The following is a 27,446-nucleotide window of genomic DNA, read 5'->3' as shown; positions in this document are numbered from 1 at the left end:
TTCGACACGATCTGCGATGCTGCGTGCGATGTGCCCTGCTGTCATGATAGTCAGTCACCGCGGTATGTTTTGTCAACGTCGCCCGTGCACTCTTCTGTCAAGTCCAAAGTGCTCACATACTTGGCAATGTTTTTGCAGTGATTAACTTTTATCCTAGTTATGTCACGGGTAACTTTAATGAAGTACCCGCAGGCCGTGTCGATCTGCACATCGTCCACTCTCTCATGTACTTGGCCTGCTTTGTCTGTGTATCCATTTCATGTGCGATCCACAAAATCGACTAGACAGTGGGTGCAATACGCTCTCTACCTGAAGACGTTCTTCTGGCGACATCTCGCCATGTACTTGGCCTGGCTTTGTCTGTGTATCCATTTCATGTTCGATCAACAAAATCTCAATGCACTACAGAGACTAGACAGTGGGTGCAATACGCTCTCTATCTGAAGACGTGAACCATTAAATTTTTTGGAAAAGCTATACGTACACCTGAAACGTAATGAAGTACAGGAATAGAGAGAGTGACTACAATACGCTCTCGACCTGATATAGTGATAACGTGAGTACAAGACACTCTCCACCTGATAACGTGTTAGAAGGTAACATGTCTACAGTCCCACTGAAGTACAGTCTGTATCGGCTATAGCGTACCCTTTTGATTTCCGTGATTTTATCACTATAACCGATGCATCACTATATGCGATACGATCGATTTTTTTGAGCGACACATGAAAGGCAAGGAAATATTTCCAGCATGGCGTTTTGACAAATGAGCATGCTGCATAGTTGACAGTGCCCGCATTTCCATAAAAAATTCTGTTATGTACATGTACATGTGTCACTATCAAAATAAGCAACGTGAAGAAAGTTAAAGGGGAAGTTAAGGCAAAAATTAAAATTTCACCAGTTGTAGTCTTCGGGGTGCTGAGTCGAATGGTCTTGGTCCGAGGAAGCTGAGACGCTCCCTTCCTACTTGAATCCCAATCGAACTCGCGCACTTCCACCGAAACTGGTTGACTGCGCCCTACTAGATGGGGATTTGTATGCAAAATGTCACTAAAAGCGCCATTTCGTTCTTATAAAAGCACGGATGACCGCGATTGGCCCATATATTGTAGTCTTTTGGACGCTGAGTCGACTGGTTTTGGTCCGAAAGGGCTGCGATGCGGCGTTCCTCCTTTATTCCCAATCGAACATGGTTGAACAAGCGGTCACGTGCTCCTGCGTACACCAGTCAGCTGGTCACCGTGCCTGCAGGGTACAACTTACTAGCCTGTTTGACCTTTTTTGGGTGCAGTCCTGTCACTCAAGTTGAACTCGAGTTGAACCTTGGTGTGAAAGTTGTCACCTGCTGGCGTGGTGACCAGGTGATTTGGGCACCCAGGACCACGTGACCGCTTCTTCAACCATGTTCGATTGGGAATAAAGGAGGAACGCTGCATCGCAGCCTTTTCGGACCAAAACCAGTCGACCGTCGTCAGCGTCCAAAAGACTACAACATATGGGCCAATCGCGGTCATCCGTGCTTTTATAAGAACGAAATGGCGCTTTTAGTGACATTTTGCATACAAATCCCCATCTAGTAGGGCGCAGTCACCCAGTTTCGGTGGAAGTGCGCGAGTTCGATTGGGATTCAAGTAGGAAGGGAGCGTCTCAGCTTCCTCGGACCAAGACCATTCGACTCAGCACCCCGAAGACTACAACTGGTGAAATTTTAATTTTTGCCTTAACTTCCCCTTTAAAAAATAGGGCCTTTGATATTATTGCAACATGTATTTTAAAGTTATCACTATAGCCGATTATAATGTAGTGTGTTATGCATGTTTTGATTCTATGTTGCCATCATAATATCCGATATATCATTATATCCGATAATATTGGTTATAGTGATATTTGTACTGGATAAAATACGTTTTGCTTTTGATATTTCGTACCAATATCACTGTAGCCGATATATTCTTATATCCGGTCACTCTGTAGCCGATACAGACTGTACAGGAATAGAGAGAGTGACTACAATACGCTCTCGACCTGATAACGTGAGTACAAGACACTCTCTACCTGATAACGTGTTAGTAGAAGGTAATAGGTCTACAGTCCCACCGTACCCTTCATCATTCCTCATTCACCATCGCGCGATACCCTGGCACACACTGGCAACATATCAATGGGGTGCCTTACCGTCTAGAGGAGACGTCTTCGCAGCAATATTTTCCCTCCTGCGCATTCAGTCGCCGACGCGACAGCGTTCACGGGGCCGTTCCAGTTGCGGAAGACATTCGATTCATCGGGCCAATTCAGCAACAGGGCCGTGGACACACAGGGGACAGAGGAGAGACATTGTTAGTGGACAAGAAATATGCAGTGGCAAGTGGCGAGTGCCGCATGGATGTCAAGTTGTCATGCACAATTGACGATTATACAAGGAACTCTGTTCTGATGTATAATCATAATTGCATGAAGAGGTGAAGCGAAATGTAACACTGTAGTGGCCCTACATTTTTACTGCATAAATAACCAGTTTTCAAAGCTTTTTTTTTTTTTTTTTTTCGTTCCTACACCATAACACGCATGCTCGGCCAGTCCTTCCTCGGCCTTGTTTGAACGCGTCAATGGCCAAGATAAAGCCCATGGGCACTCCCCGGTGCATAAGTAAATGGGATGGGCGGGAGGGACTACAGTGTTACATTTCGCTTCACCTCTTCATGCAATTATGATTATACATCAGAACAGAGTTCCTTGTATAATCGTCAATTGCACATCAGAGGCTCCGCTCCATGTAACACTGTAGATTTCAACGCTCAAATCAGAGGTGAAGCGAACACCACAAGACCGGAGAGAGGGACCAACGCAGGCCATGAAAACCCCCAACCGGGCATGCAGCACACCATGCACACCACCAAATCAGTAAGGAACAGGGTAAACCGGTGCCACGGAAACTTGCCGCAGAAAGTGACAAAAGGCCTGTCCAGAACAAGGACACAGGCGTAATGGCAAAAGGAAGAATAAATGAGGAAAGCCGTGTACTATACACATGCACAGATAGAACGGCATTGAGAAAGCCAGGCACAGACAGCAATCGGATTACTGAGGTAGACACAAAGTCACAGACTCAGAACCTGGCCAGGCCAACATTGGTAGCGCTACGGCGCAAGCACAGAGCGGCAGAACTGCTGATGTGCCGATGGGGAAGAGCCGCTGGTCTCACCCTCCCATGGCTTGAAATAGAAGCGCTGGAACACAGATGCGCAACTCCAGTCAGCACATTTCATGATGTCCACTGTCGACATACCTTTACGCTTCGCAGCAGACGTAGAAGCGGCACGAGTGGAATGGGCACCAAACAATGATGTATCCACACCAGCCTTGGACATAACCTGCTTGATCCAACGAGCAATCGTTGCAGAGGTGACAGGGTGGTGCGGACGCTTCGTGCTGAGGAACAGATGTGCAGAAGATGCCTGTCGCAGGTCGGCGGTCCGACGCAAGTACTCCCTGAAGCACTCCACAACACAGAGTGCAGGAGTCACAGGAAAGGCAGCAAAGGTGACAGGTCGGGCTGGTTCCGAACCAGGGCGATGCTGCTTAGGGGGTGTGAGATAGTCAAATACCACGCCCTCGGCAGAGAAACGATGAGAGTTGAGGCTTAGCCGGTGGAGGTCCGAAGAGCGCCGAGCAGCAGTCAAGGCCATCAGAATGGCCAACTTGCCAGACAAGACAGGGAGAGACAGGTCCGTGTTGGCAGGCAGTTTAGAGAGCCAAGAAGTGACAATACCCACATCCCAAGTATGTGAGTACCGCGGCTGCGGCGGACGCTCTAGGCAGATACCACGGAGCAAACGCACCACCAACGGGTGCTGGCCAATGGGTGCACCATCCAGCTCAGGCAGGGTAGCAGACATCGCTGACCGATAGACATTCAGGGTACTGTAGCTGCGGCCGTCCTCAAAGGAATCGGCCAGGAACTGGAGCACCATAGCTAAAGATGGGCGAACGGGATCCACTGACCGTTGACTGCACCAGCCCAGCCACTGCTCCCATGCCGATGCGTAAGCGGCATTGGTTGATGACCGCCAAGAGGAGGAGAGGAGTCGCACGACCTGTGGAGAAAGTCCTGCTGCATTGAAGCGCTGCTGGAGATAGGCCATGCGGCGAGGCGCAGGTGGCGGGATAGTACCAGTGGGTGTGGATGGCCCGAGGGTGAGAGTAGCAGGCAGTCGAATGTGGGCAGAAGCATGGGGAAATCGACCAACAGCTGCAGCAAAGTCGCGTACCATGGCTGCGTATCCCATACTGGTGCGACCAGTATCATCCGGCAAGTATGGAGTGAGGCCACACGATGAAGCACCCTGTCCAGTAGGCAGAATGGTGGGAAGGCATACACCGCGTCCTGATGAGGGAGACTCCAATTCTGAGAGAACGCATCTAGAGCGAGAGCCTCCGGATCCGGCCTCCAAGCATAGAAGGCGGGAAGTTGCGTGTTCAGTCGAGATGCGAACAGATCTAGCACCAAGGTCCAAGGAGCTGCCCTCTGAATCCTGCGAAACAGAGCAGGGTCCAGGCGCCAGTCGCCGGACTCGGAGAGGGAGCCCCGAGAAGGATGGTCCGCTGGGTTCTCCTCGCTCGGCACATATTCCGCCTGGAGGCGGATATCGTGTTGGACCGCCCATCTCCAGAGGTCGCAAGCGATCTGGGACAGGAGACGGGAATGCGTGCCGCCTAAGCGGTTGATGTAGCTGACGGCTGTCGTGTTGTCGATCAACAACTTGATGTGCAGAGGACGGTAAGAGGCCCGGTGATGAAAGGCTTTCACCGCGAATGAGGCAGCGATCAATTCCAGAGCATTGATGTGGAGATTGGCCTCGGTAGGGGACCATTGACCCCCAGTACTCGTTGTGCCGCACACCGCTCCCCAGCCGAGCAGGGACGCATCGGAGAATATGGTGAGCTGAGCGGGAGGTTTGAGAATCGAGCGACCGTTCCAAGTTTCTAGATCTGCTGCCCACCACGTCAGCTCCGTCCTGGCTTCCGGCGTCAGGCGTACCGTGGCAAGGTAGCTCTGATGGCGACGAAGGGCTGCAATCTTCAACTGCTGAAGGTGGCGGAATTGCAGTGGGGCCAGAAACATGCCTGGGGAGCACGCAACCATCCTGCCCAGGAGTGAGGCCAATGCGCGGATGGACAGGTAGGGCTGGGACAGGGCTCGGTGGCACTCCTGCTGGAGTTTCCGCGCCTTGTCGATCGGCACCGACATCGTCATGGCCACAGAGTTCAACTGAAATCCTAGGAACTCGAGCTGTTGCGTAGGCTCGGGAATGGACTTCTTCCGATTGATTACGAAACCCAGAGATTCTAGGAGTTGAATGGCCTGCTGCGTCTGCAGCACGGCGGCCGGCCGTGACTCGGCAATCAGGAGAAGGTCGTCGAGATACAGGATGAGACGAATGCCCTGACGACGAAGAACACTGATCGGGACCTTCATCAGCTTCGTGAATACCCGGGGGGCGCTGGACAGGCCGAACGGTAGGCACTGAAACTCGTAGAGTTGGCCCTCCCAACTGAAGCGCAGGAGCCGGCGGTGCTGGGGATGGATCGGCACGGTGAAGTACGCGTCCTTGAGGTCTAGCTTTGTGAGCCAATTGCCCTCTCGGACGGATAGGGGAACAAGGTGGAGACCCTCCATCTGGAAGTGCTCGTACCGCACATGCTCGTTCAGGTGGCGGAGGTCGATGACTGGACGTTCGGCGGTGGTACCCTTCTTGGGTACGGTGAATAACCGGCTCACGAACTGGCCGGGAGATGGGCTCACCGGTCGAATTGCACCCTTGGATAGGAGATCCTCTATCTCCTGGTGGACGATGGCGCATTTTTCGGGAGGGAACCACATCTCTGTCGGAGCGGACCGCTGGCAAGGAATGGTGTGGAGGTCTAAGCAGTACCCTGAGACGGTCTTCAACACCCACGCATCCTGCGTTAGGTCTCGCCAGGCTGCCGCAAAATGCTCCAATCGGCCCGCTACCTGGGGGGTAGGGGCTTCCGTGAGGCAGCCAGGCACGGGGGAGGTCGTCAACGACCTCGAGGGCGCCCGCGAAAGGGCTGGCCCCGGCCGTTTTTTGCTGGCTGGCGGAAATGCTCCTCAGGCCGGCGGGTGACATGACCCCGTCCTGCCCTGTCGTAAGGGCGGAACCGCCCTGGATCTGACCGGTACACGGTACGACCAGAAAAACGGTCAGGACGGGCAGGCTGCGACCGGTCCTGTGCGGTCCCCGGGCGCCGCCCAGAAGGCCGTGGCTGGAATACGTCCATTTCCTGGCACTTCCGTTTATACTCCCGGGAAAATCCATCACCGAAGAGGAGATCACCGGAAGGACGCAAGCCCTGCAGCAGGCTCTTCGGGCATCTCTTTGGCAGCGCTGCCATGAGGCGCTGACGGCGTGTCTCCGACAATACATTCGAGGCGTCGCCCGTCATGACGATCGCCATCTGGACCAGCTCGGTCAGTTCGTGGACCGGCCGGCCCTGCTCAATAGCAGCCCAGAGCGCGGCCAGGGGACGGAAAACGTCCGTAACCTTTTGTTGGATGTTGGCCAGCATTCTATCCGCTCTCTTGGCGTTGGCCAGGCCCTGGACATCCGCCAAGAACGGGTCCACGCGTGGACATCGCGTTTCCTCCACGTCCGGTCGGGGACACAGTTTCCGCACCCGTCGACGCTCAGCGAAGGACAGGGAACCACGGCAGTGCTCCCGTAGGTACGAGGCCATGTGCGAGGGGGGAGACCATACAGAGTCGTCCACTAACCCCTTAGGATCGAAGCCCGCGCCGCTACCACGGCGATGCTCTTGGGCAGCCGAGTCGTCGGATGACGGACATGTGCCACTAGGACTGTCGGAGTCACTATCGTCAGATTCTGACGTACCAGAGCTAGAACTAGTGCCAGAACCAGGGAGTCGTAAAAGCCCGGGAGAGGACACGGCACACATTCCCAGAAAACATCTTTGCCTCGCGCTGCCGGGGAACGCTGCCAGGGAACGGTGTTGCGAGGCAAGGAAATTATTATTTTCGAAAATTGTGATGTCTTCTTGAAATACTAATTGGAACATTCTCCGATTTCTCTTAGAGCACGGAGACGATTGCTCCGTCGAGTCTTCTAATCTCTATTTTCATCCTCAATTCTTCCAGCTGCCTCACTCATTCTCTCTCAGTTTATCGAAGTTAATTTATTCTGAGGCGATGGAAATGCAAGATAAATCCCTAATTGTACTTCACTTTTATTTGAGTTGGGGTGAACGAAATGAGATTTGTGGAAAATGACGCCACTTCCCGTGTTAGCCGCTGGTCGTATCATACAGCCCATATTCCATTGCAGGTGATGGGCGAACGTTCGTGTTGAGATCCGCTGAGTTTCCTCGTACTCGTGGAGTTGAATTTGTGGCAGAAATTGCACTGAATTGCAGTCAAATGGTTGTGAATGAAATGAGATTTGTGGAAAATGACGCCACTTCCCGTGTTAGCCGCTGGTCGTATCATACAGCCCATATTCCATTGCAGGTGATGGGCGAACGTTCGTGTTGAGATCCGCTGAGTTTCCTCGTACTCGTGGAGTTGAATTTGTGGCAGAAATTGCACTGAATTGCAGTCAAATGGTTGTGAATGAAACGAGATTTGTGGAAAATGAAGCCACTTCCCATGTTAGCCGCTGGTCGTATCATACAGCCCATATTCCATTGCAGGTGATGGGCGAAAGTTCTTGTGGAGATCCGCTGAGCTTCCTCGTACTCGTGGATTTATGAATTTGCGTCAGAAATTGCAGTGGAGTGGACTTCTGAGTGGACTTCTGTGCGTGTGTTGTGAGTGAATCGCAACGGCTCCCTTCCTTCAGCATCGTCAAAACGCAACATAGAGCATTATTACGCACTCGTTCCATGATTCATGATATTGCCTGAATTCTTTTTATAAACAATCAATGTGTGTTCCCTATCTATCTACATTGTACATGGTTGCAGGTCGTTATTTATAAATCTTGATAATTTCAACACTTTTCTACTCGTATACTGAGTACGCGGTGACTTAATCCGTTTAGGAAACGGAAGGCTCAGCCTCCAGGTTGGCCAGAAAGGTTCTCAGTGAATCTAACCGACGTCGTGGCGAGTGTACAAAAGGTAAACCTATCATTTGTACTTCATAACGGAATTGTGCACAAAAAATGCGCACACACGCGCGCACACACACACACACACACACACACTGTACAAACACACACAAAAGTACAAGCACATGTGCACATACACACGCCTCCCCCCCCCCCCCCACACACACGCACATTCAAATCCCCACCCCCTGTACCATGTGTACTGAGTCTGACAGACACACAATCATGTTTATGCTTCCTTCGCCACCAGTTTCGGATTATGGTGTCAACAACGAGTTGTAAAATATTGGTATTTTAGGACTCCCTGCCCTGAAGACGAGCACAGCGCCGTGGATCGAGCAGATCCGGCCGCGCCGGCCTAGCGTGCTTCACTTTCTGGCCGAGGCAAACATCGTCCGCGTGCGCGCATCCCGTGTCCTCTCCCGGGCTTTTACGACTCCCTGGCCAGAACTATCTCGGTGCCTGGTGAAACGGTGCGACTCGCGCCGTCTGGGTGACCCATGGCCATGTCGTCCCCGGGCACTCAGGCGGGACTCGTGCGTAGCACCCGAGCGTGACCCTGACCGACATCTGTCCGCAGATTGAGATCTAGATCTAGATCTACGTGTACGTGTAGCACCAGCCGATCTATGGCGAGTACGTGTACGTCGTTCACATGAAGCAGAACGATAACGAGGGGGAGATCGTGAGTGGGGTGGAGATCTGTCCCGTGAGCATGATCTAGATCTATCTGTACGTAAATCACGTGACCCAGATACGTCAGTGACGTCACCCCTAATATGGCCCCGCGCCCGGCCGCCATTGCTGGAATGGCGGTCCGTGGAAAAACCGAGGCTTGCCGAACGACGTTCGGCCAATGAGACAAAACGAAAAGGCTCCCCGCCATCTACCTGAGAGTCATCCTGGTTCCCTTCCCTGTTGGAAGAGTTCCGAGCCTCCTCCATTTCTTGACCGCCAGAGGCTGCGGTGGTGCCACGACCAGTTTCTAATCCGCCCGTGGGTGCGGAATTATTTGAGGAAATTTGTATACCGTTCCCCGAAACGGTGTCTCCTATTTGTTTTCCGCGGGAGTGGGCGGATGCCGCGATGGCAGATTGTACCTCTGGCTGCGCCAGGGTATGCAGCAAATCCAAAACAGCGTCCATCGTGGAGATATTTTGGAAAAACTCGAAGAGGCATGCAATGCAAACTACGCAGAAAATGCAGTAAAAACAAGGCCGAGGAAGGACTGGCCGAGCATGCGTGTTATGGTGTAGGAACGAAAAAAAAAAAAAAAAAAAGCTTTGAAACTGGTTATTTATGCAGTAAAAATGTAGGGCCACTACAGTGTTACATGGAGCGGAGCCTCTGATGTGCAATTCAGCTATTACTTACGGTCCAGCTAGTCCTGCCATTGCTCGCTCGTCCTGGTTCCTCCTCGTTCGTCTTCCTGCACGTCTGCACTTCTCCTTCCCCACCGTTGGCTTTGCGGTACGGGGGTGCCGGAAGGAATTCCCACCATGTATCCATATCCATGTACATGAAGTCCCACCATGACTCTCCATGTACATGTCCACGGCCACGTCAGCAGTTTGTATAGTACCGGAAGGAGTTCCCACGATGTCTCCAAAGGCCTAGAGCGGACGTCTTTGCAGCAATTCTTTTCGCCCTGCGCATTCAGTTCGCCGACGATGTCTCCAAAGGCAAAGGCCTAGAGCCTAGTACTAGTAGAGGGGACGTCTTTGCAGCAATTCTTTTCACCCTAGTACCCTGCACATTCACTCCGCCGACACGACAGCGTTTACGGGGCCGTTCCAGGTGCAAAAGGTCCACGTCAGCAGTTCTCAACTATTTCGCGTACGGGATAGTCGCCGCGACAGCGTTTAGGGGTCGTTCCAGGTGCAAAAGGTATCCATCAATGGCACTTTGCAGTATGGGGTACGGAAAAGGGGCCTCCTCGTTCGACTTCGTCGACTTCTGCAGTTCTCCTTCCCGTCAGGGGTACCGAAAGGGGCCTCCTCGCAGTTGTCCTTGCCGTCAGGTCCACGTCATGCAATTCTCAACTATTTCGCGTACGGGATAGTCGTCTTTGTCGGACGCGACATCGGCGTTTACCGAGTGGCATTGGCACAAAGCAGACCGTTGACGGGGTCACGTGTCAAAAAAGTATCAACAACGTGTCGACTACGTGTCGACCACGTGTATAGCGGTACACTCAGCGGTACACTAATTCTCGTGCCATTCTCGTGTCACAAAACTGGAACATCGAGTACCATGTACCAGTATGGAAAGGCTTCAGACAGGAAGCCTTTCCAATGTACATGTACATTGTAAATAGAATAGAGTGCTACTTTTCAAAATTTTCGTATTTTTTGAATGGCTCACTACATGCACAGTGCGTACTCTACGGCACGTGCACCCAAAAAACTGTTACGGATAATCGAATGGTCGGATAGTTGATGTGCGGATAATCGATGTTCAACTGTACTAAAAAGCCGCGTTTTAGTACTCCTTGACAATGACACATACGGTAGATCTACAACACAGTTGAACACACGCACAAGCGACGCTTCATCGATGCATCCTATCCCGGGAATTATCAGGGAATCATCCGATGCATCACATATATGCGCATATCTTGTCAAGACAAGACTCGACAAGAGTAGATCTACGAACGTTACTTTTGGTCTTGTTCATGTTGTACTTGTAGTTGTCATGGTTGTACCGGTAGATCTTCCTTGCACCGAGCACCAAGCTAGCTAGGTACCTAATGGCAGTCCCGACGCCCGGAATTCCGGAAGGGCTGCCAGAGCATGTACAAAAAAGCCACTGGTATACTGGAGAAGGGAGCCAGGACACAAATGTGCTGGTCGGAAGCAGGGAGAACAAAAAATCGGGAGACGAAGCCGTAGGCATTTCCCAAATCGGCCCGATTTTTTCGCCTAATCGGCTTTTCGATCGGCTAAAAGAGAATGTCCAAATTCGGCCATAATATGAGCCCCAAAGTCAGAATTCGGCTCAAAGCAGTACTTGAATTCACCCCTACAGTGTACATTTACATGAACGCTTTAGAGGCACTAAAACATCGATTTTCGGCGAATTCAATGCGAAATTTGCAAATTCGGTCCAATTATCGGCGATTTCTTCGCAGCCATTGATTTCGTCGACTTTTCCTGCTGACCGGTTTCGGTATTGACTTAAGTCACAGTCACCTTTCGCAGTATAATGGCTACAGGCATTGTATTTGCATGCTGTTGAGCCTACTTGAGGCACAAAAACATCGATTTTCGGCGAATTCAGTGCGAAAATTGAGTATTCGACGAAAAGATCGGTGATTTCTTCATACCGTATTTCCGCGCATATAAAGCCATGGCGTTATATCCGAATATAAGGCCACCCACATGCCATACCGCCACCGCACCTTCACACAAGTTTGTATGCCACCGTGTACACCACACAATAGGTTCACAATTTGAAATTTTCAGGGAAAATTGAAAGTACATGGATGCTCGACATGAACGTGCAACGGCACCGTACGAGTACTCCAAGTTCATACTCTGCCGATTTTTCTGCATGTACGCGTCTCTCACTTTTAGCGCCATGGCGTTAAAACCGAGGCTATTTTCTCCAAAGATATGGTCCAAAACAGCGATGTTTCACCTACAACGCCATGGCTTTATATGCGCGGAAATACGGTAACTACAGTTTTCGGCGAATTTTTCGGCCGGCCGATTTGGGAAATGCCTACGAAGCCGCAACACAAACCGGGCTACAGCCTACAGGGGTTGCCTCGCGTGATCACAGGCTTCGTGCCGGGAATAAAAATCCTGGGTCGAGACGTTTTTAGTACTCCCTGGTTGGAAGCCGGGTCCAGGGGACCATGCACTAACTTCCCACTAAGAATGAAAGGGGGCTAAAGACGCAAGGGGGCTGCATTGGACCGTGTGCATGCATGGTGGGAGAAGGGAGCCAGCACAGTACGTTGCTTGGCAGAAGGATCTAGGGAATCAAGACGCAAGGCGGCACCGGAACAGAAGGGAGCCAAGTGCACTAGCAACTAATCTGTGCTTTCCCCTTTCAGCAAGAATTCCACAACCCCTATGACTGTAGCATGAGGCTGTATGTGTTCTTGCCTTCACTCCTGGTCCAAGACACCGGGTCTTGGTGCGAAATTGCATCCGATGACTCAAGCGGTTTTCCTACTTGTAGTCGGGAGGGCAGTCAATAGCTTTCGCAGCCTGTTCGGCTGCGGCATTACTTAGGCGCTCTCCGAGTGCCAACCCCGTTCACACCACCAGCAATGCGACTCCAAGTAGTTGTTGCAGATACTGGCATAAATTCCTCCACACAGCTGTTTCGACCATACACGGATCTCATCAGTGAAGGTTGTAAGCATACTGAATGGTCAAAAACTTGTGAATAGCTCTTTTTATAATAATAATACCACAGCACGCGTACAAAGGCCAAAGAACAATGCATGAGAATACACAGAAATTAAGTCAAGTCCGCTTCTGTCTCCAGTCAACAAAAACTCATCCATAAACAATGTCTGATCTCCATTTCGACTTGTCTGTAGCAAAGGCTCATGCTCCTTCTAGCTCTTTTTATGCAGAGTATAATTGTGAAAATGAAATCCAGGCGTGATGATCGCGCTTTGAGGTATTGAGAGAAGTGCTAACACATGAAAGAACGGTGCAAAATAACCGTGGTTCAATATCTCAGTGTAATGAGGTACTGCGATTCTGCGAACATACAATAATGTACAATGTAGATACATGCAATACCGTATGCGCAAACTGAGATCCTAGCAGCACATTGAAATAACACGCTGATGAGTGATGTGGGGAGACAGTTCAGGCCAGATAGTAGAAAACTACTTTTACAACTCCCTGGTTCTGACCATTCTTCTCACCTTCCACTGTTCCAGCTTCCAGAAAGTGGAGGCCGGAGTGTCTCCTCAGCTCTATAATTATGATGGGGCCTAGCCTAGCGCCTGGGGATAGCGGCGGGGATTAGCCTACAACTGTTACTTGGGTGTCGATGAGTAGTGCATTGTTTTTGGGATGGGGTGTTGGCAAGAGTTTAGATTCTTGCTCGATACTGTAAAATAAAGTGTAATGCAGATTATGATTCGCACAGCTATGGATGGCAATCGCACATGTCTTCGCCCGGGATGCTCGTACAAGGAGGTCGAATACGCCATCGGGTACCGGATGGTCTGGTGCAGGGAGTCGGCTTTCACGACTTCCCGGTCTTGTGCACCAACTTACTCGTGGCGCTGAAACTCAGCTGGTGATGATGGGACATGGAGGACCACCCGCGAACCTATTCCTCGCTATCGCCGGCAATCCGTATGAGAAGGAAGAGACTCCGGAGTTGAGCAGGAAGTATGCTTCCGTCATTGCACCAACAAAGACGCAAGGAGATTGCAAATCTGGCCGGCTGTGGTTTCATCTAGAGTCGAGAGCACAACTCCGGAGCAACTCGTACTATACTCCGTCAGGTATGGCATGCAGCCCGCGGTAGTTGTGTAAACACATACCGGTAAGGTGGTAACGCAAGTGTCACTGTGCAGAAATGCAAGACACATCAGTCATCATCACATCACGACAATGTAGACCGACAACTAATTTCTTTTCTTTTCTTCCCTATGCGTGTACAATGTACTGTCATGTATAACTACATTATGGCATTGTACTAGTCTTGTGCACAAACACACGGTATACTTCGTCATGGCACAATACCAGCAAACCATCCCACATGCACTCTGAGAGTGAGTCTGAAGCAGCCCGACTTTCATATCAGGCGTTACCGCCCGTTTGTGCTGCGACAGACCATGCCATGCCACGAGATGGGTTAGACAATACATGTATAGTTATACTACACTCCCCTCTCATACCAAGAATACAATACATGTACTCGTATTCCGGGGTTTGCCTATACCTGTTCAAATCAAAGTCACTTTACCCATGGGCCATGTAGATCTACCATGCAGAATACCACACATGACTGTATACCCTATCGTAGCTTCGCAATGAAGTGACAAACACAATCATGCTCACTAGTACTAGTACATGTTCGAGAGGCCCATGGGGCATTCACTCTTGTACTGCGCCATGGTTTGACATCCGCCTGTACTTGCAGTCGAAATTAGCGCCGCGTTGCAGCCATACTGAATCTTCCCGAAATGTCTACTTCTAATCTCACTACCACGCTTTAAATAATTATCCCTAGTGTAGTCTATAGCTTTTTTGCTTATCCCCCCCCCCCCGGCAATCTTCGCGCCTAAGACGCACTATTATGTTTCCCATTTTTCCTACAAAAGGGTGAAGTAACCATTCTAAATTGTCAACCAACCCAAGTCCTTCACTGACGAGATCCTGATGATCGAAACAGCTGCTGTCTGAAGGAGCAGAGTACAGAAAAACCTGGTTTAACAAGCAAAAGTGGTCGTTAAAGCCAGGTGGTCTTTAGAACCAGGTTCCAGTGTCTGTCTAGAACTGTCGGTGCATGGACAAATCGGCCGTTACGAGCAGTTGGTCGCTAAACCCAGAGGTCGCTTACACCAAGATATACTGTACCAGCTTCAAAGTGTCGTTTTGCTGATGGTGTGCTGTGGCAACATCTTTAGGTCGGCCGGAGAGCGCAATGGTGTGGTGCGGTGGTTGATGATAATCTGGACAAGGCCGAATGCTGCTGCTTACCCCTCTTTTAAATACTCCCTATCGGTACCGTAATTGTAGATCTACCATTATCAAGACCTATCAGTGAATACTAAGTTCCCAGAGCAGAGTGACCGGCATGTCCTCTTCACAATGCTCGGATACCGTGGCTACAGCCGCGCGTGTGCCCACCCCTTTACCTCGAGGACTTGCTCCGTACATTGAAAAGTACACAAGGATGTGAAGACATGAAACTGAGGCTCTTCTACAGCGGTACAGTTAATGACACCACGACAGCTTGGAGCATGGTGCGTTACTTCTAGTATTATCATTTTTTTTAAGTAAGTGAGAACACAGATAACGTAATGTGTCTTGAATTCAAGAAGAAGAACAGAAGAAGAAGAAGGACACAGTCATTTCAGTTTGAAAGCGGACCAAATATAGACAAGTACGAGTATTGTTGAGTATTGTTGGGAATTGTTACGTTATGGTATGACCTATCAGTCTATGACCTATACTATTACAGTGGGACTGCTGCCCAGTGGAACACATAACCCTATACTATTACAGTGGGACTGCTGCCCAGTGGAACACATAACTGTTAGGATATACTAACAACGTGGATTCAAGTAATTTGGCATACATTGTTACGGTACCACAGCAATAAAAGCCTAGGAGAGGAAAAATAGGAGACCCGAGAGAGAGGGAGAGAAAGAGAGAAAACAAAAAGAGAGAGAGAGAGATAGATAGCTATAATTATAGAGATAGAAAGTCTGATGATTGCAGTGGAATGAAGCTTTGAGTCACGACAAATCCAAACTGGACCTATTTCTCTTTCTCGTGTGAAATGCTCTGCACTTTGCCGGCAATTGCCAAAATTTCTCCTTTGTGCTATACAGAGATAGAGAGAGAGAGAGTTGGAGTAGGGATTAGGCAGGTAGATCAGTACATTTCCCAGCAGCTGCAGGCCTAGAAGGCCAGGGCTGCAAAGATGGCGGCAGCAGCAATCAGGAACGCCATGGCAGCGTTTCCGGCAGCACCGCTTCCTAAAAACCAGCAGGATTGCACGGCACAGAGAACAGAACAAATGAAGGACAACAGTCAGCATAAATTCAATACGCAAGTGACTGTACGTAGAGCTACTTGTGTTCTGGAACAGACCAGTGTGCTTCAGTCCGAAAAAATGCAGCAGTCTGCGATGAGTTTGATGATTGTCAGTCGTCAAGAGAAGATACAGTAACTGCCACATTGCTCCACTCGTAACTACTTACAGAAAGCTAGCTGCACCAGCACTGGCTGTCGCTGTACCCTGAAAGCGACAACTGATGTCGCATGCATGCGTCGGCCATGCCTACAGGGCCAGTACTAATCGATGGAAATATGGGCGCATCTGTAACACCTGCCCACACGGATCATCATGGAGGGTGGGCAAGGCAACTAAACCCCGCACTGAAGCAGTCTACTAGTAGCCAGTACACACCATTCTGAAACAACACAGTCGTAAAGTTTTGACTGGGCCACATGACCGGCTTTGATGGAGTTCAATTTCCATAAAACTGAAGGGTTCCACTGTTCTACCTCTCTATGTCTAGCTGATCCTACTAACACAAACTGTACCCGAGTCACAAGCCCATTGCGCAATGACGTAATTTGTACTGCAAGTACTACCAACACCCCACAACGCCACCTGGGTATGGTCGTGCGGGGTGTTGAACAGCGCATTCCTGAATCCTGATCCAAGTGTACTCACATGCATTGCTCATACAATCCATATTTGGCAATGCGCAATGGGCTTATTACATCTCAGCCGGGTTGCTTACCGGTGCTGCCTTCACAGTCCGGCTGACAGACTTCCAGTGCCAGGGCAGATCTCTGGCTGCTGCTAAGGGTAGCAGTTTGAGCGGAGGTAACGGCACGTGCCTGCTCACCGTCGAACGACCGAAGCTGAGCAGTGTTCATACACTGCACGTAGGTAGGGGAAAAAGAGCATGCATTAAACACTAATATAAACATGCTACATTGGAAAGACCGGCAAGCCACATCACGAGCATTGCAGCCCAAAACCAGTGCATTTTATTGCTTCACAGGGTACACAGGGTACCTGCGGCATACAGTGGTGCACGGTCAACACCGTTGTGACGGCTCAGCGTGTCCAACACCCGGGCTGAGTTGTGACAAGTGTGACACTGATCTTGCCCTAGTGTGGAACAACACCCCTGAGTTGTGACAAGTGACATCTTGCCCAACGTAACCGGTTACACTTGACCTCAAGGCTCATCATGGCATGTGTATCAGAGAAAGAAAGAAAGAAAGAGAGAGAGAGAGAGAGAGAGAGAGAGAGAGAGAGAGAGGGAGAGAGAGAGAGAGAGAGAGAGAGAGAGAGAGGAGAGAGAGAGAGAGAGAGAGAGAGAGAAAGAGAGAGAGAGAGAGAGAGAGAAGAGAGAGAGAGAGAGAGAGAGAGAGAGAGAGAGAGAGAGAGAGAGAGCACTCAGGACATCCAGGATAAGTGGACTGCTAGCGACCACGACTCTAGAAAAAGCGGGAGGCAATGGACACATTTAATTTTTCCAGCACTAAAAGCATGCCACACCTATCTACACACTCTACCGACCTTGAGGTTCTGCATGAAGGGGACAACAGATGGGGCAATCGTTCCAATCTGGTCAGCAGTCATGGTCTGGACGTAGGCCTGTTTACATCCCATCGTGGATGTGTCCAAACCAATGTAACCTGTAGTACAGCAACAGTCACACAGGCACACAGTCACAAACTGTGCCGTTCGGTTTCTGCATGGTAGATTTCTGCATGGTCGGTTTCTGCATGGTAGATTTCCAGAAGTTATACTAACTACACACGCACGCACGCATGCACATTCACACAAACAGAACATTGTACTGCACATACAGCTGAGCTACTGAAGCGCCCGGCACCGCGACGCATTGCATCGTGCCGGACATTGGCCTTACCAGTGATGTTTCCCAATAGACGAATCACTCCAGCCGGCCAGGTAGCAAGATTTTGACTGTAGGCATTGATGGCACCATCTCCCAAAGCGCGTCTCACACTATCATCAGAGTAAGCACGTGCTCCCAGCGCTGGAGCAGCGGCCCTGAATACACAAGAGGATGCAAAGGTAGGACCAGCAGTGGAAAGAACGCGAAGCAGAACTTTTAATGATGCATGCAGCAGGAGGCACGATGCCACCTTTGGTGTGTGCTGGGTGTGGGTGTGTGTGGGGGGGGGGGGGGGCATGGCTGCTAACTTAGAAAGCATGCCGTGGGGTGCATGAGAAATGTCCTAGCAGCTTTTAGGCCTGAGATTGCTGAATAGCACGGCCAGCGGAGAATGTTTGAAGTGCGACTGTTGGCCAGTGCAGGGTTGCAAGCCACATGTTTTGGATTGCCAAGCTATACAGTGAATAAACGCCTCTGAGAAGCATACCGGAGACAGTGCGCACAAGATGTCATACGGCTGCTGCCGCAGAACTAGGCACACAGTAACGTTAGCACAGCGTTCGCCTACTTACAGGAAAAGGTGACTGGCTGTAGCCAGAGATTTGACGTCGGGGCTTTCAAGTCCAGCAGCGAACGAACCGAGGCACGACAGCACATCGGCAGTCGCGGATGAGAGCGATCCACCGTTCTTCAACTTGGCAATATACACACTTAACTGAACAGGCCGACAAATCACACAACAGGAATAACTCACAACATTTAGATGTTAGAACACAATGAGAAAGGACTGCCGGCGTTAAGGCTCAAACGAGCAACCTGCAGAATCGAAGGGCACTGTAACTTGTCATGCTAACACCCAATACCTCTATTTCTGTCTTTGGTAGAAATTTAAAAAACAAACATTTCGCCAACAAGCCACGGCAAGATATCAGTGACAAAGTTAGCTGTGGTGAATGAACAAGCCGCTACAACCCCGGCGCACCTGGGCATCCGAATAGCAATCCTCCTTGCTCAGACTGCAGATCACGTCCGTGTCATCCATGTACTGGGTGAGGTGGCTGGCGGCGAATCCACACGCTAGCGAGCCGAGAGCCTTGACCTGGGCGCTGGTCAGCGTGGTGAGGATATTGCGACGACGACGACTATCAGATACTTCTGCACCCTGTAAAAGTCACCAAGAACACACACACACACACACACACACACACACACACAAGCGGCCGGTTACAGTCAGTTTGTACTTCTGCACTCTGAAAGTCACCAAGAACAGATACAAGCGGCTGGCTAGAGTCGGTTTTCATAGCACCAACAGTGCATCAGCATCAAGGATCTACGCCACAGTTAAACACTGATTGGCAGTGGCAGATCAACCCATGAACACCATGCTGACCGTTGCCGCAATACGTGTGTTCTTCCATGCGCGCAGAGAGGAGTAGACTACCACCACCCAAAACACCACCCACTCTTCTCATGAACACATGCACAGAACAGTACATGTACACTCCACACATAATGGCGGACATGGTCCCCTCCCAATAGCATGTCGCCTGGCGTGACGTACAGGTGCAAGCTTCTTAGCAAAGAGCTTGGCTTGATCTCTTGAGAAGCCAGCCCGTCCAAGTGTCTCCAGAGAGTCTTTGATCGTCTCGACGGAGAGATCGTCAATGTCAGCTGCGCTCATGGCCGGCAGTGACCTGTTCAGTGCTCGCAAGATAGCCAGTGACAGGTTACCGGCTAAGTAGAGTATACAAACACACACATACACACACACATACACACACATACAACACACACACACATACAACACACACACACACACACACACACACACACACACACACACGCACACACGCACACACACGCATGCACGCACGTACACACACACACACGTACGCACACACAGCGATTCGGGGTATAAGGAGCAGGCTTATAGACTATTGTCCACAGGGTGTTGAAGTTGTTTCAGCGGAAATAGATCCTAGACTTTTTGTCCCAGTAGTTTAGCATACATACACTGATTACAAACACAATCACTTTCTGATAGGAGCACTAGTGACCCAGGCAGGAGGCAAGGAGACTTGACTGTTGTCTCAGCATAAAACTAGTAGCTTAGCAAGTCAGATCCGAAGTGCACGCACTGTGCTCTGCTTAGGCCATACCAGCTCAATCGCTTGGATATCCATGGTAATAGGGTGGTCGAGCAACTCCTAAACGAGTGTGTAGTGCGAGTATGTAGCATGGAATGAACTCGACAAGCACATTAATTAAAGGAACGCCGGAAGCAGTTTTGATCGGTCCGGCCATGTGTATGCCAGTGGCTACACACAATCTCCTCATCAGTAAACATGCGTTGGTAACCAACAAGTCGGTCCTCCGGTGATGACCCGACCAACCGGACCGGTTCCGGCGGGCCTGGGTCATTTGGATTGGATTGGTTTATTTAAAATGTCGAATAACAAACAGGCAGTGTTGCCTTATCACATGACATCGACTAAAGGCACACAAATGTAAGGAAAAAGGAAAAGATTAAAAGAAAAAAGAAATAGAGTAGGATTTAAGACAGCAGAGGAAAGAGTGGATGAGGTAGGAAATTGTGAGACAGTATGCACACGTGCATGTACACGTATGCACACGTGCATGTACTGAAGTACTGGAGTCATACCTTTGTTGTTGAAGGTGTATAACAGCTTAGCTTTGCTGATAAGGGTCTTTGGTGCCGTGGATATTGGGCGACAGCCAGCATCACCAATGCTGTCTATTACACTATCAAGCTGGGCCTGTGATCAGGTGTAGCACAAAAAAAAAAAACCGAAACAACAAACAAGCACTGCATGAGAGTACTGCTTCTAACTAATGTACAGGTGCATGTGCCAAGCGAAATCCTACCCAAAGTGCAAAGCTGGCGCCCTGGACCAGTTCCCACCACACCGGCGTATTTCTACACGTGAACTTGTTGAATTCAGTCCATTTCCAGGGCGCCGTCAAGGGTCATGCAAGTCCAGGGGTGTGTGTGTGGGGGGGGGGGGGGGGCTAAATATGAAAGTTAGTTGGGTGGAGTTGCATTCAGCACAACTGAATGTACAGGCATTGTAGTACACAACCAAGGGCTACTTCGCAGTTCCTACAAGTGCTAGTATTAAAAATTTACTACTGAAAGTGCTCCCTGGTAACAAGTAACCCATGTTATAAAACTGCAGAACCGCCGGGCGCCAAACGACTGTGAATAGGCTAGATGTTCACCAGGTCCAGGATACCCTTATTAGGTACATGGTGGCTCAGCTACATAGACAGTTTTACACGAAAAATAAAAACGGACTGGGCAACCAATGGCACTGCCCCCGTTCTGCGGCACCAGACTGCTCTGTGCACAGATGCAAACAGTTTCGCTTCCAGCACCTACAACGCCTCATTACAGAACTAGCTCAACTCTAAAAGTTCGTTACCTTTCTGACCAAGGATCTGAAGTATGCGTCAGGCAAGTAACACACCGCATCACCCATGTTCTTCACAACCTCTGGATCCAAACTAGATGATGCACTGAAAATGAAAAGCATGAGGATACAGGAAACAGGAACACCAATTTGTTAATTATAAGCACACAGCCAGAAGAAAGAGAGGATGGATTGCCCTCAGTGGGGAGCCAGGGTCTGGATTGCCCTCAGTGGGGAGCCAGGGTCTGGTCATTGCTAACTAACTTTAAACCGGAACTGAGTGTTTTTTCCACTGCATCCGGTGAGTATATTCTCTGGTAGACCACTACCCCGTGTACAAACTGGTTGCTCTGTGAGTGAAAGGTATCTAGCAGTGCCTAGTAGTCTTGCGCATGCCAAACTGTCATGCAGGACACACTGCACTTTAAAAAAAAACAGGCAAGAAAATCAGTACTGGTACCGTCACAGTCTATTCCACAGCTGATGCCTGCAGCCTCTGCCATTCTCCTCTCAAACCATTGCACACTGCCTTTGCACACTGCCATTGCACACTGCCTTTGTGTTCACCAACCTCTAGTTATTAGTGACTTACTACAGACCCAGCCAAATCACTCGCGCTGAAGCTTCAAAGCAACCCGGGATTTTTGTGGAGGATCCGTGACTCAAGTTTTCTTTTAATTAAAGACAGGATCAACACGGGTCTAGAGCTTCACAAATTCATTAGACATTGCAAGAGTGCACCCAGTCCCAGGATGATAACTTACTCCTTGAGCTTCATGTGCACTTGGCCTGCAATGAACGCAAGACGCATGCTGGTATCGTCAGCAGCTTCACCAACGGGGGTTTGGGTCAGCTGACTGACGGACGATTCCAGGTCATCGGCACTCAGCGTCTCGATACGGCTAGCCGGGACAAAGTGCACCAGATTTCCTAGCGCCTGCACCTTGCTGTAGTCAAGATCGCCTGTATCAGCATTCTAACCATACCAAGAAACACAGAAGTAAGCAAAGCTGTTTATACCATCAAGCAGAAACCCTGGAGAAAGGCTCAGAAAGCTCCAGCCGAAACCATGCTCAAAATCACATCACTGAAGAGTGACTATTCTACGAATGTAGTCTGTGCGTGTCCATGGTTGCATACATGATGTCATGGATTACATCATACACATTTTGTTCCAGCGTGATCACTGCCCCTGGTCGCTCCGTTGTCACGTGCTTACCAGCCATGTCATAGCCTTGCTGGCCAGGTCTGTGATGCGAGTCTTATCACCGGCAATGCCCAGCAGGCGACGGGCGAGACCCAAGTTCCTGGCTACCTGCGCCTTGGCACTTGCTGATAGACTGTCAACAACAGATGAGCTGCATAGACAAATAGAAGAGTGCATTTGGCATGATGAATGTGTAGTGAGTAGCCTGCAAAGGAAGGCCATTCTGGTGCATATTCCTCACCATACTCCCACATGGATAGGACATTGGACTGACTCTTACTAGGCACTTCAGGCGGTTTTTTCAAAACCAGAAATACTCGTATTTCTTTCTTGTATCCGATTCAGATAGGTTTAGGAAGACTCCACAGAAAATTTGAAGCAAAAAGAATAACTTGGCACAGAGATATAGCCATCCAAAGTCGGAGAATTGAATAACGGCAATTTCAGTATTTCGACGGCACCAGCAGCATATCAGAAATTGGTAGGACTTGCTTCAGTGTCTATAGTGGCAAAATACCAGGCTCGCTCGAAGCAGGTCAAAATAACCAGATGAATGCAGAAACAGCATGGTTTGGAAAAACTTCGCATTTTTCATCCGTCCGGCAGCTCAGACGAAGATATCGGGTGTGGTCACCATGGCAACTCCATCGCAACAGCATGAAAACAGTGCAGAGAAGCCTTTGGAAAAGCATAAGATGAGACTTTGAGGTAAGATAAAGTAACTACAATAATTCAGTGCCAGAACACATTGTTGCTACATGTACAGTACTGACGTGGTGATGAGTACAGAAGAACAATGAGCCACAGACGGAGCAAACTAGAATTTTACAGAGTATTTGACGGAAAGAAATGACAAACTATTACATGTAGAACATCGTTTGCAAATGTTTGGGACTACTGAAACTTCAGCAACTCCAGCATGAGAGATTTTGTGCATAGAGTGTGTGCTGGATTCTTGGTATTATATCACCGTCAATGCTTTTCTTGGTCGCTGGAAGCCACCTGCTGATCAGCTGACGATTTGTTCCAAGCAGGCCGTTTTGATGTCAGCTCTCTTGGTCCAGTCGCCGAAGTATATACTGTCCTACTCGTTGCCTGCAGGAGAGGACGACTGCTCCGATGCGACTCCAATAATACCTGGCAATATTAATTTTTCTTCTTGCGCAGCCATGCGCATGGGCTCCGACGAACAAGGACTACTGCCGGGAGGACGCCTGCCGCGGCTCGCTTTTAATAACACCTCGCATTATTTCTTCTTGCGCAGCAATGCGCAAAGTGTTGGACAAACGAGGACAACTGATTCCGAAAGGAAATACGACGCTGAAGACGATGAGCTACATGGCAAATGCGTGCAATCAAGTGAAATGCCCGAAAAATCCTTGCCGATTTTACTCGAACTGTACGTGAGTTCAAAAAATTGCCGCATCATGACGTATGTGGGCTCAAACGAAAGCTGAGGGCCTCAGCTACACGCTGCGCCACACGAGAAGGCCCTGCGCAGATTCCGTGCAGCTACAGATCGATCTATGCATGCGCCTTTCCGTGGTGCCACGCATGTACGCGATTCAGCGTTAGCACTTTTTGACAGGTCGTGTCACGTGACTGAAGTGCCTACTCTTACAGCGCACTAGCCAACGCTCAACTGGCTTCAGGGTTGTTTATCTAAGCACATGTACAAGTGACGGCGGGGACGGCGGGGAAGACGAAGGCTGTTTTGTGTTTTCGTATGGGGTCCCTTCTGATTATGCCAAACCGGGTATAGTATTGCTGTTATCATTGTGCATACACATGACATCATGCACAGGAGATCATGCACATGGTTGGTTTGGTTGGTTTTTATTATTTCAGTTCGTTGCCTCAACAGTACAAAGTACAAATATCAAGAGGGACGACATCATGCGCATGACATCATGCACATGACCTCATAGTACAGTCAAATCTGCCGTTAGCGACCTCTGCTGTAGGCGACCATCTACCGTTAGCGACCGATTTTCCGTGCACCGACGGTTTCACATACAAACTGATCTGTCCAGAGCGACCATCTGCTGTGCGCGACCAGCGACCGCGATTTCATGCACGGTGGCTGCATTCAAATCTGCTGTAAGCGACTGCGACCCAGGTTCAGTAAGGTGCGAAAATGTACTTGCCAGTGCGCTGTCAACTGCAAAGTGTGAAAGTGCGCTGTCTTGCAAGTGCGATCGACTGGCGCCTGGCCTGTACTCAGGCTGTGCTGTAGCTCTCAAGTCCAGGCAGTGTCGATCTACTGCCGTGTCGCATCCGCGTACTATACGGGTATGGTCGTCGTTGAATATCCAATAAAATGATAATTATTAAAAATCTCATTTTTCTCGTCGATTTGAGTACATGGAAGCATATACCTGGTATGCCGGATTTATCATACATCTGTCGTAAGAGACCATCTGCCGTAAGCGACCGCTTTTTCTTGCACCAAGGGGCGGTCGCTTACAACAGATTTGACTGTATATGCACATGACCTCATAGTACATGCACACACGGTGACAGACAGATACTATGTAGATACTAGTAGGTAAAGTACTTACTTCCAGTGGGCCACCAAAGGTCCGAAGCCACGTACTGTCTGTTCGTTGAACGTTGCTACTAGATCACCGCTGTATCGCTTTGCCATATCGTGCAGCTGCACAGGTAGGCATAAGCACGTACAAGATGGTGCAGCACGGACAGAGCTGAAACGCCTGAAACTAACTGAACTACACGTAGTACGGCAAGCCATTTTAAATACCAGCCATTGCAACAAGAGAAGGGTCTTGGATTGTTGGTACGGCAAGGTCAAGTCCATTCTGACAGAAAACAATGACAAAACTGCAAAGTAAAATACTGTTCATTGCGCCGCCGTACGTCAATGAACATTACATGTACACTCCTGGTTCATATACACCGAGGTCAGGGGATAACAAACTCATTGTAGCATGTTGCTAAGAATCTGCGGTACATCGGATGCGCGCGCCTGTTTGTGTGTGTGTGTGTGTGTGTGTGTGTGTGTGTGTGTGTGTGTGTGTGAGAGAGTGCGTGCATGTGCGTGTGTGCGTGTGTACGTGAACAACTTTGTGCTGGTACACACCTGTCCAGCAGACAAGTCAAACTTTGAAGCAGAGCTAGCGAAACCATCAAGACCAGTCAATGGTAGATCCTGGAAGTTGGACCTGGTGAATCCCTGGACTATGTTCTCGCCCAGCTCACTGTACACGCAGAAACAAGGCGGCATACATAGGCACAACAGTGCAAGGAACTGAGCATGATGACTAACTAGAGAGTAACTACAGATGCCATGTGTCTCCACCAGTGCAAGTGCCCGGCACACAGTGGGAATGGAGCACCAACCCAGCACGAACATGGACGGACGGGAGAAAGCCTTTGTGTTTAAAACACCTTTCTTCAATTTAAGATTTAAGACAGGGATTACTACAGGGATTACTACAGGGATTGCTACAGGGATTGCTACAGGGATTACTACAGGGATTACTACAGGGATTACTACAGCGATTACTACAGCGATTACTACCCATCTCAGTGCACCAGGCAATCCGGAACGTCAATCGGTCTCACCAGGACTTCACACCACTTTAGAGTTAGTAGCAACGGACTTACTTGAATATAGTGTTAGACGGGAACTTGTCGGTATCGGAGAAGTCTGTACCGAGACTCTCCAGAGCTATCTTGGCAAACTGGGATGCCTGCAGTAAGCGGAAAAAGAAGAAGAAAAAGTTGAATTCGGATATTGAGCCAACGTAAATCACGGATAAATAAAGGAGGGACCACGTGTTACGGGTTACGACCTACTGCGCCTCGTAGATGTGTTGGAGCTAGGTGTCAGGTCGTTGAATGTCTCAGTACTCCGTGTCAGTTTTGTGCCTTATTGTTGCACTTGCTGACTGTATAGGATCCACTTCTTTGGTACACAGGTCATAACTTGTAACATGTGGTCCTTCCATTATTTATCCAAGAAGGAAAAGATACAGGAATTACAAACAGTGCAGTATCGGAAATGGGAGCACAGAGGCAACTCAGGAGACAGGACTCACTGCACAAACTACCATCATGTTACGAATAACAAGATGAACTCATTGGACTCAAACCGCCATTCGGAACCATATGGGGTTCAATGGTGCATTGAACTCTATGGATAAACTCAAATTAGAATGTGAGAAATACGGGCACCCAAGGGACGAGCCCAACTGACTGGTCTACTCTCTTCATGTTGGCCAGTGTCTTCACTGTGCCTCAGTGGACAGTTTGAGATGTTGGAATACATACTAATACAAACTGTTTTCATTTCAAAGGTGTCCTCGCAGGTTTGGGATAGACTGCGTCTAGCTTGCAGTGTGTGTGTGTGTGTGAATACACCTCCACTGGACTGCCACACAGTGCCCTTGATTTTCCAGATGTCTGTGAATTCGTTACAGGCATTCATTTATCCGTTTCCGGACATGTTCCACTGCATTGCTGCGGTCACTGAGTGTGAGCAGACGCTGACTTACCACGTCCTTTCCGACGCGCAGTCCCTTGCTCGTAGCATCCTTGATCTCGTCGAAGCTAACAGGCTTAGTGATGTCAGCAACGTCTTGGGCATTCAGAAACTTGCCCACGCTCGGCATGTCATCCAGGTCAAGCCGCGAGGATCCCTGAAATGGAGGCGCACAGGTATAGCGGCAGTGATTAGTCGACAGGAATCTCTAACTAAAGAGACCGTCTTCTTGGTGCACTGATGCCATTTCCACGGACATATTCAAAACCTCAAAAAGTTGGATCACAACTAACATGAGCTTGACAATCGGTGTCACTGTCAGAACTACTACTAGAAATGCTCAGCATTAGAAGACTGGTCGTACTAGGGAAGCCGCTGAATTAATTTAAATGCGCAGACTGAGCCACTTACGACGGACAGTTTCTTGAGGATTGTACGACCCTGGAGATTGCTGAGGGCGTCCGACAGCTTGGCGTTGAGGATAGCTGACTTTTTCTTGAATGCCGACTTGACGTCCATCTTGTCAATATCGTCCGTGGAGAAGCCAGCCAAGTATGGAGCC

At 49.5% G+C, this 27,446-nt stretch overlaps 2 protein-coding genes across 3 annotated transcripts in view; both read right to left on the bottom strand.

Moving 5' to 3' along the window:
- Positions 1-2,760: 2,760 nt before the first annotated feature.
- LOC135813438 (uncharacterized) lies at positions 2,761-5,884 on the bottom strand. Its single transcript, XM_065326534.1, has 2 exons — positions 5,004-5,884; positions 2,761-4,905 (listed from the first exon to the last, which is right to left on the bottom strand). Exons 1-2 carry the CDS (start codon positions 5,882-5,884, stop codon positions 3,141-3,143), a joined length of 2,646 nt encoding a protein of 881 aa, XP_065182606.1. The 3' UTR covers positions 2,761-3,140.
- A 9,208-nt stretch (positions 5,885-15,092) lies between these two features.
- Positions 15,093-27,446, bottom strand: part of LOC135814818 (uncharacterized) — a 27,651-nt gene continuing 15,297 nt past the window's right edge. For both annotated transcript variants that reach the window (XM_065327995.1, XM_065327994.1), the window contains exons 11-26: positions 27,296-27,446; positions 26,898-27,041; positions 26,008-26,093; positions 25,481-25,598; positions 24,942-25,036; positions 22,393-22,531; positions 21,938-22,149; positions 21,186-21,279; positions 20,405-20,519; positions 19,304-19,476; positions 18,725-18,904; positions 18,315-18,457; positions 17,755-17,897; positions 17,400-17,518; positions 16,609-16,750; positions 15,093-15,834 (exon numbers count right to left, since the gene is read on the bottom strand). The exon at positions 27,296-27,446 is cut by the window's right edge and continues 35 nt beyond it. In XM_065327995.1, the coding sequence (XP_065184067.1) occupies positions 15,758-15,834; positions 16,609-16,750; positions 17,400-17,518; positions 17,755-17,897; positions 18,315-18,457; positions 18,725-18,904; positions 19,304-19,476; positions 20,405-20,519; positions 21,186-21,279; positions 21,938-22,149; positions 22,393-22,531; positions 24,942-25,036; positions 25,481-25,598; positions 26,008-26,093; positions 26,898-27,041; positions 27,296-27,446 (2,131 nt within the window). In that variant the 3' untranslated portion in view covers positions 15,093-15,757. The remainder of the gene's footprint in view (positions 15,835-16,608; positions 16,751-17,399; positions 17,519-17,754; positions 17,898-18,314; positions 18,458-18,724; positions 18,905-19,303; positions 19,477-20,404; positions 20,520-21,185; positions 21,280-21,937; positions 22,150-22,392; positions 22,532-24,941; positions 25,037-25,480; positions 25,599-26,007; positions 26,094-26,897; positions 27,042-27,295) is intronic.

The sequence above is a fragment of the Sycon ciliatum genome, chromosome 4 (genome assembly GCF_964019385.1).
Source record: "Sycon ciliatum chromosome 4, ocSycCili1.1, whole genome shotgun sequence".
Lineage (NCBI taxonomy): Eukaryota > Metazoa > Porifera > Calcarea > Leucosolenida > Sycettidae > Sycon > Sycon ciliatum.
The sequence above is the reverse complement of the archived record's forward strand: the minus strand, read 5'-3'. Positions and strand labels throughout refer to the sequence as shown.

Excerpts from the sequence above, each read along its gene's own strand:
- LOC135813438 (XM_065326534.1), bottom strand. The coding sequence starts at position 5,884 with ATGTGGTTCCCTCCCGAAAAATGCGCCATCGTCCACCAGGAGATAGAG. Across the intron at positions 4,906-5,003 it reads GCCAGGACGGAGCTGACGTG|CGGTGTGCGGCACAACGAGT; the intron begins GTGGGCAGCAGA and ends TCGGCTGGGGAG.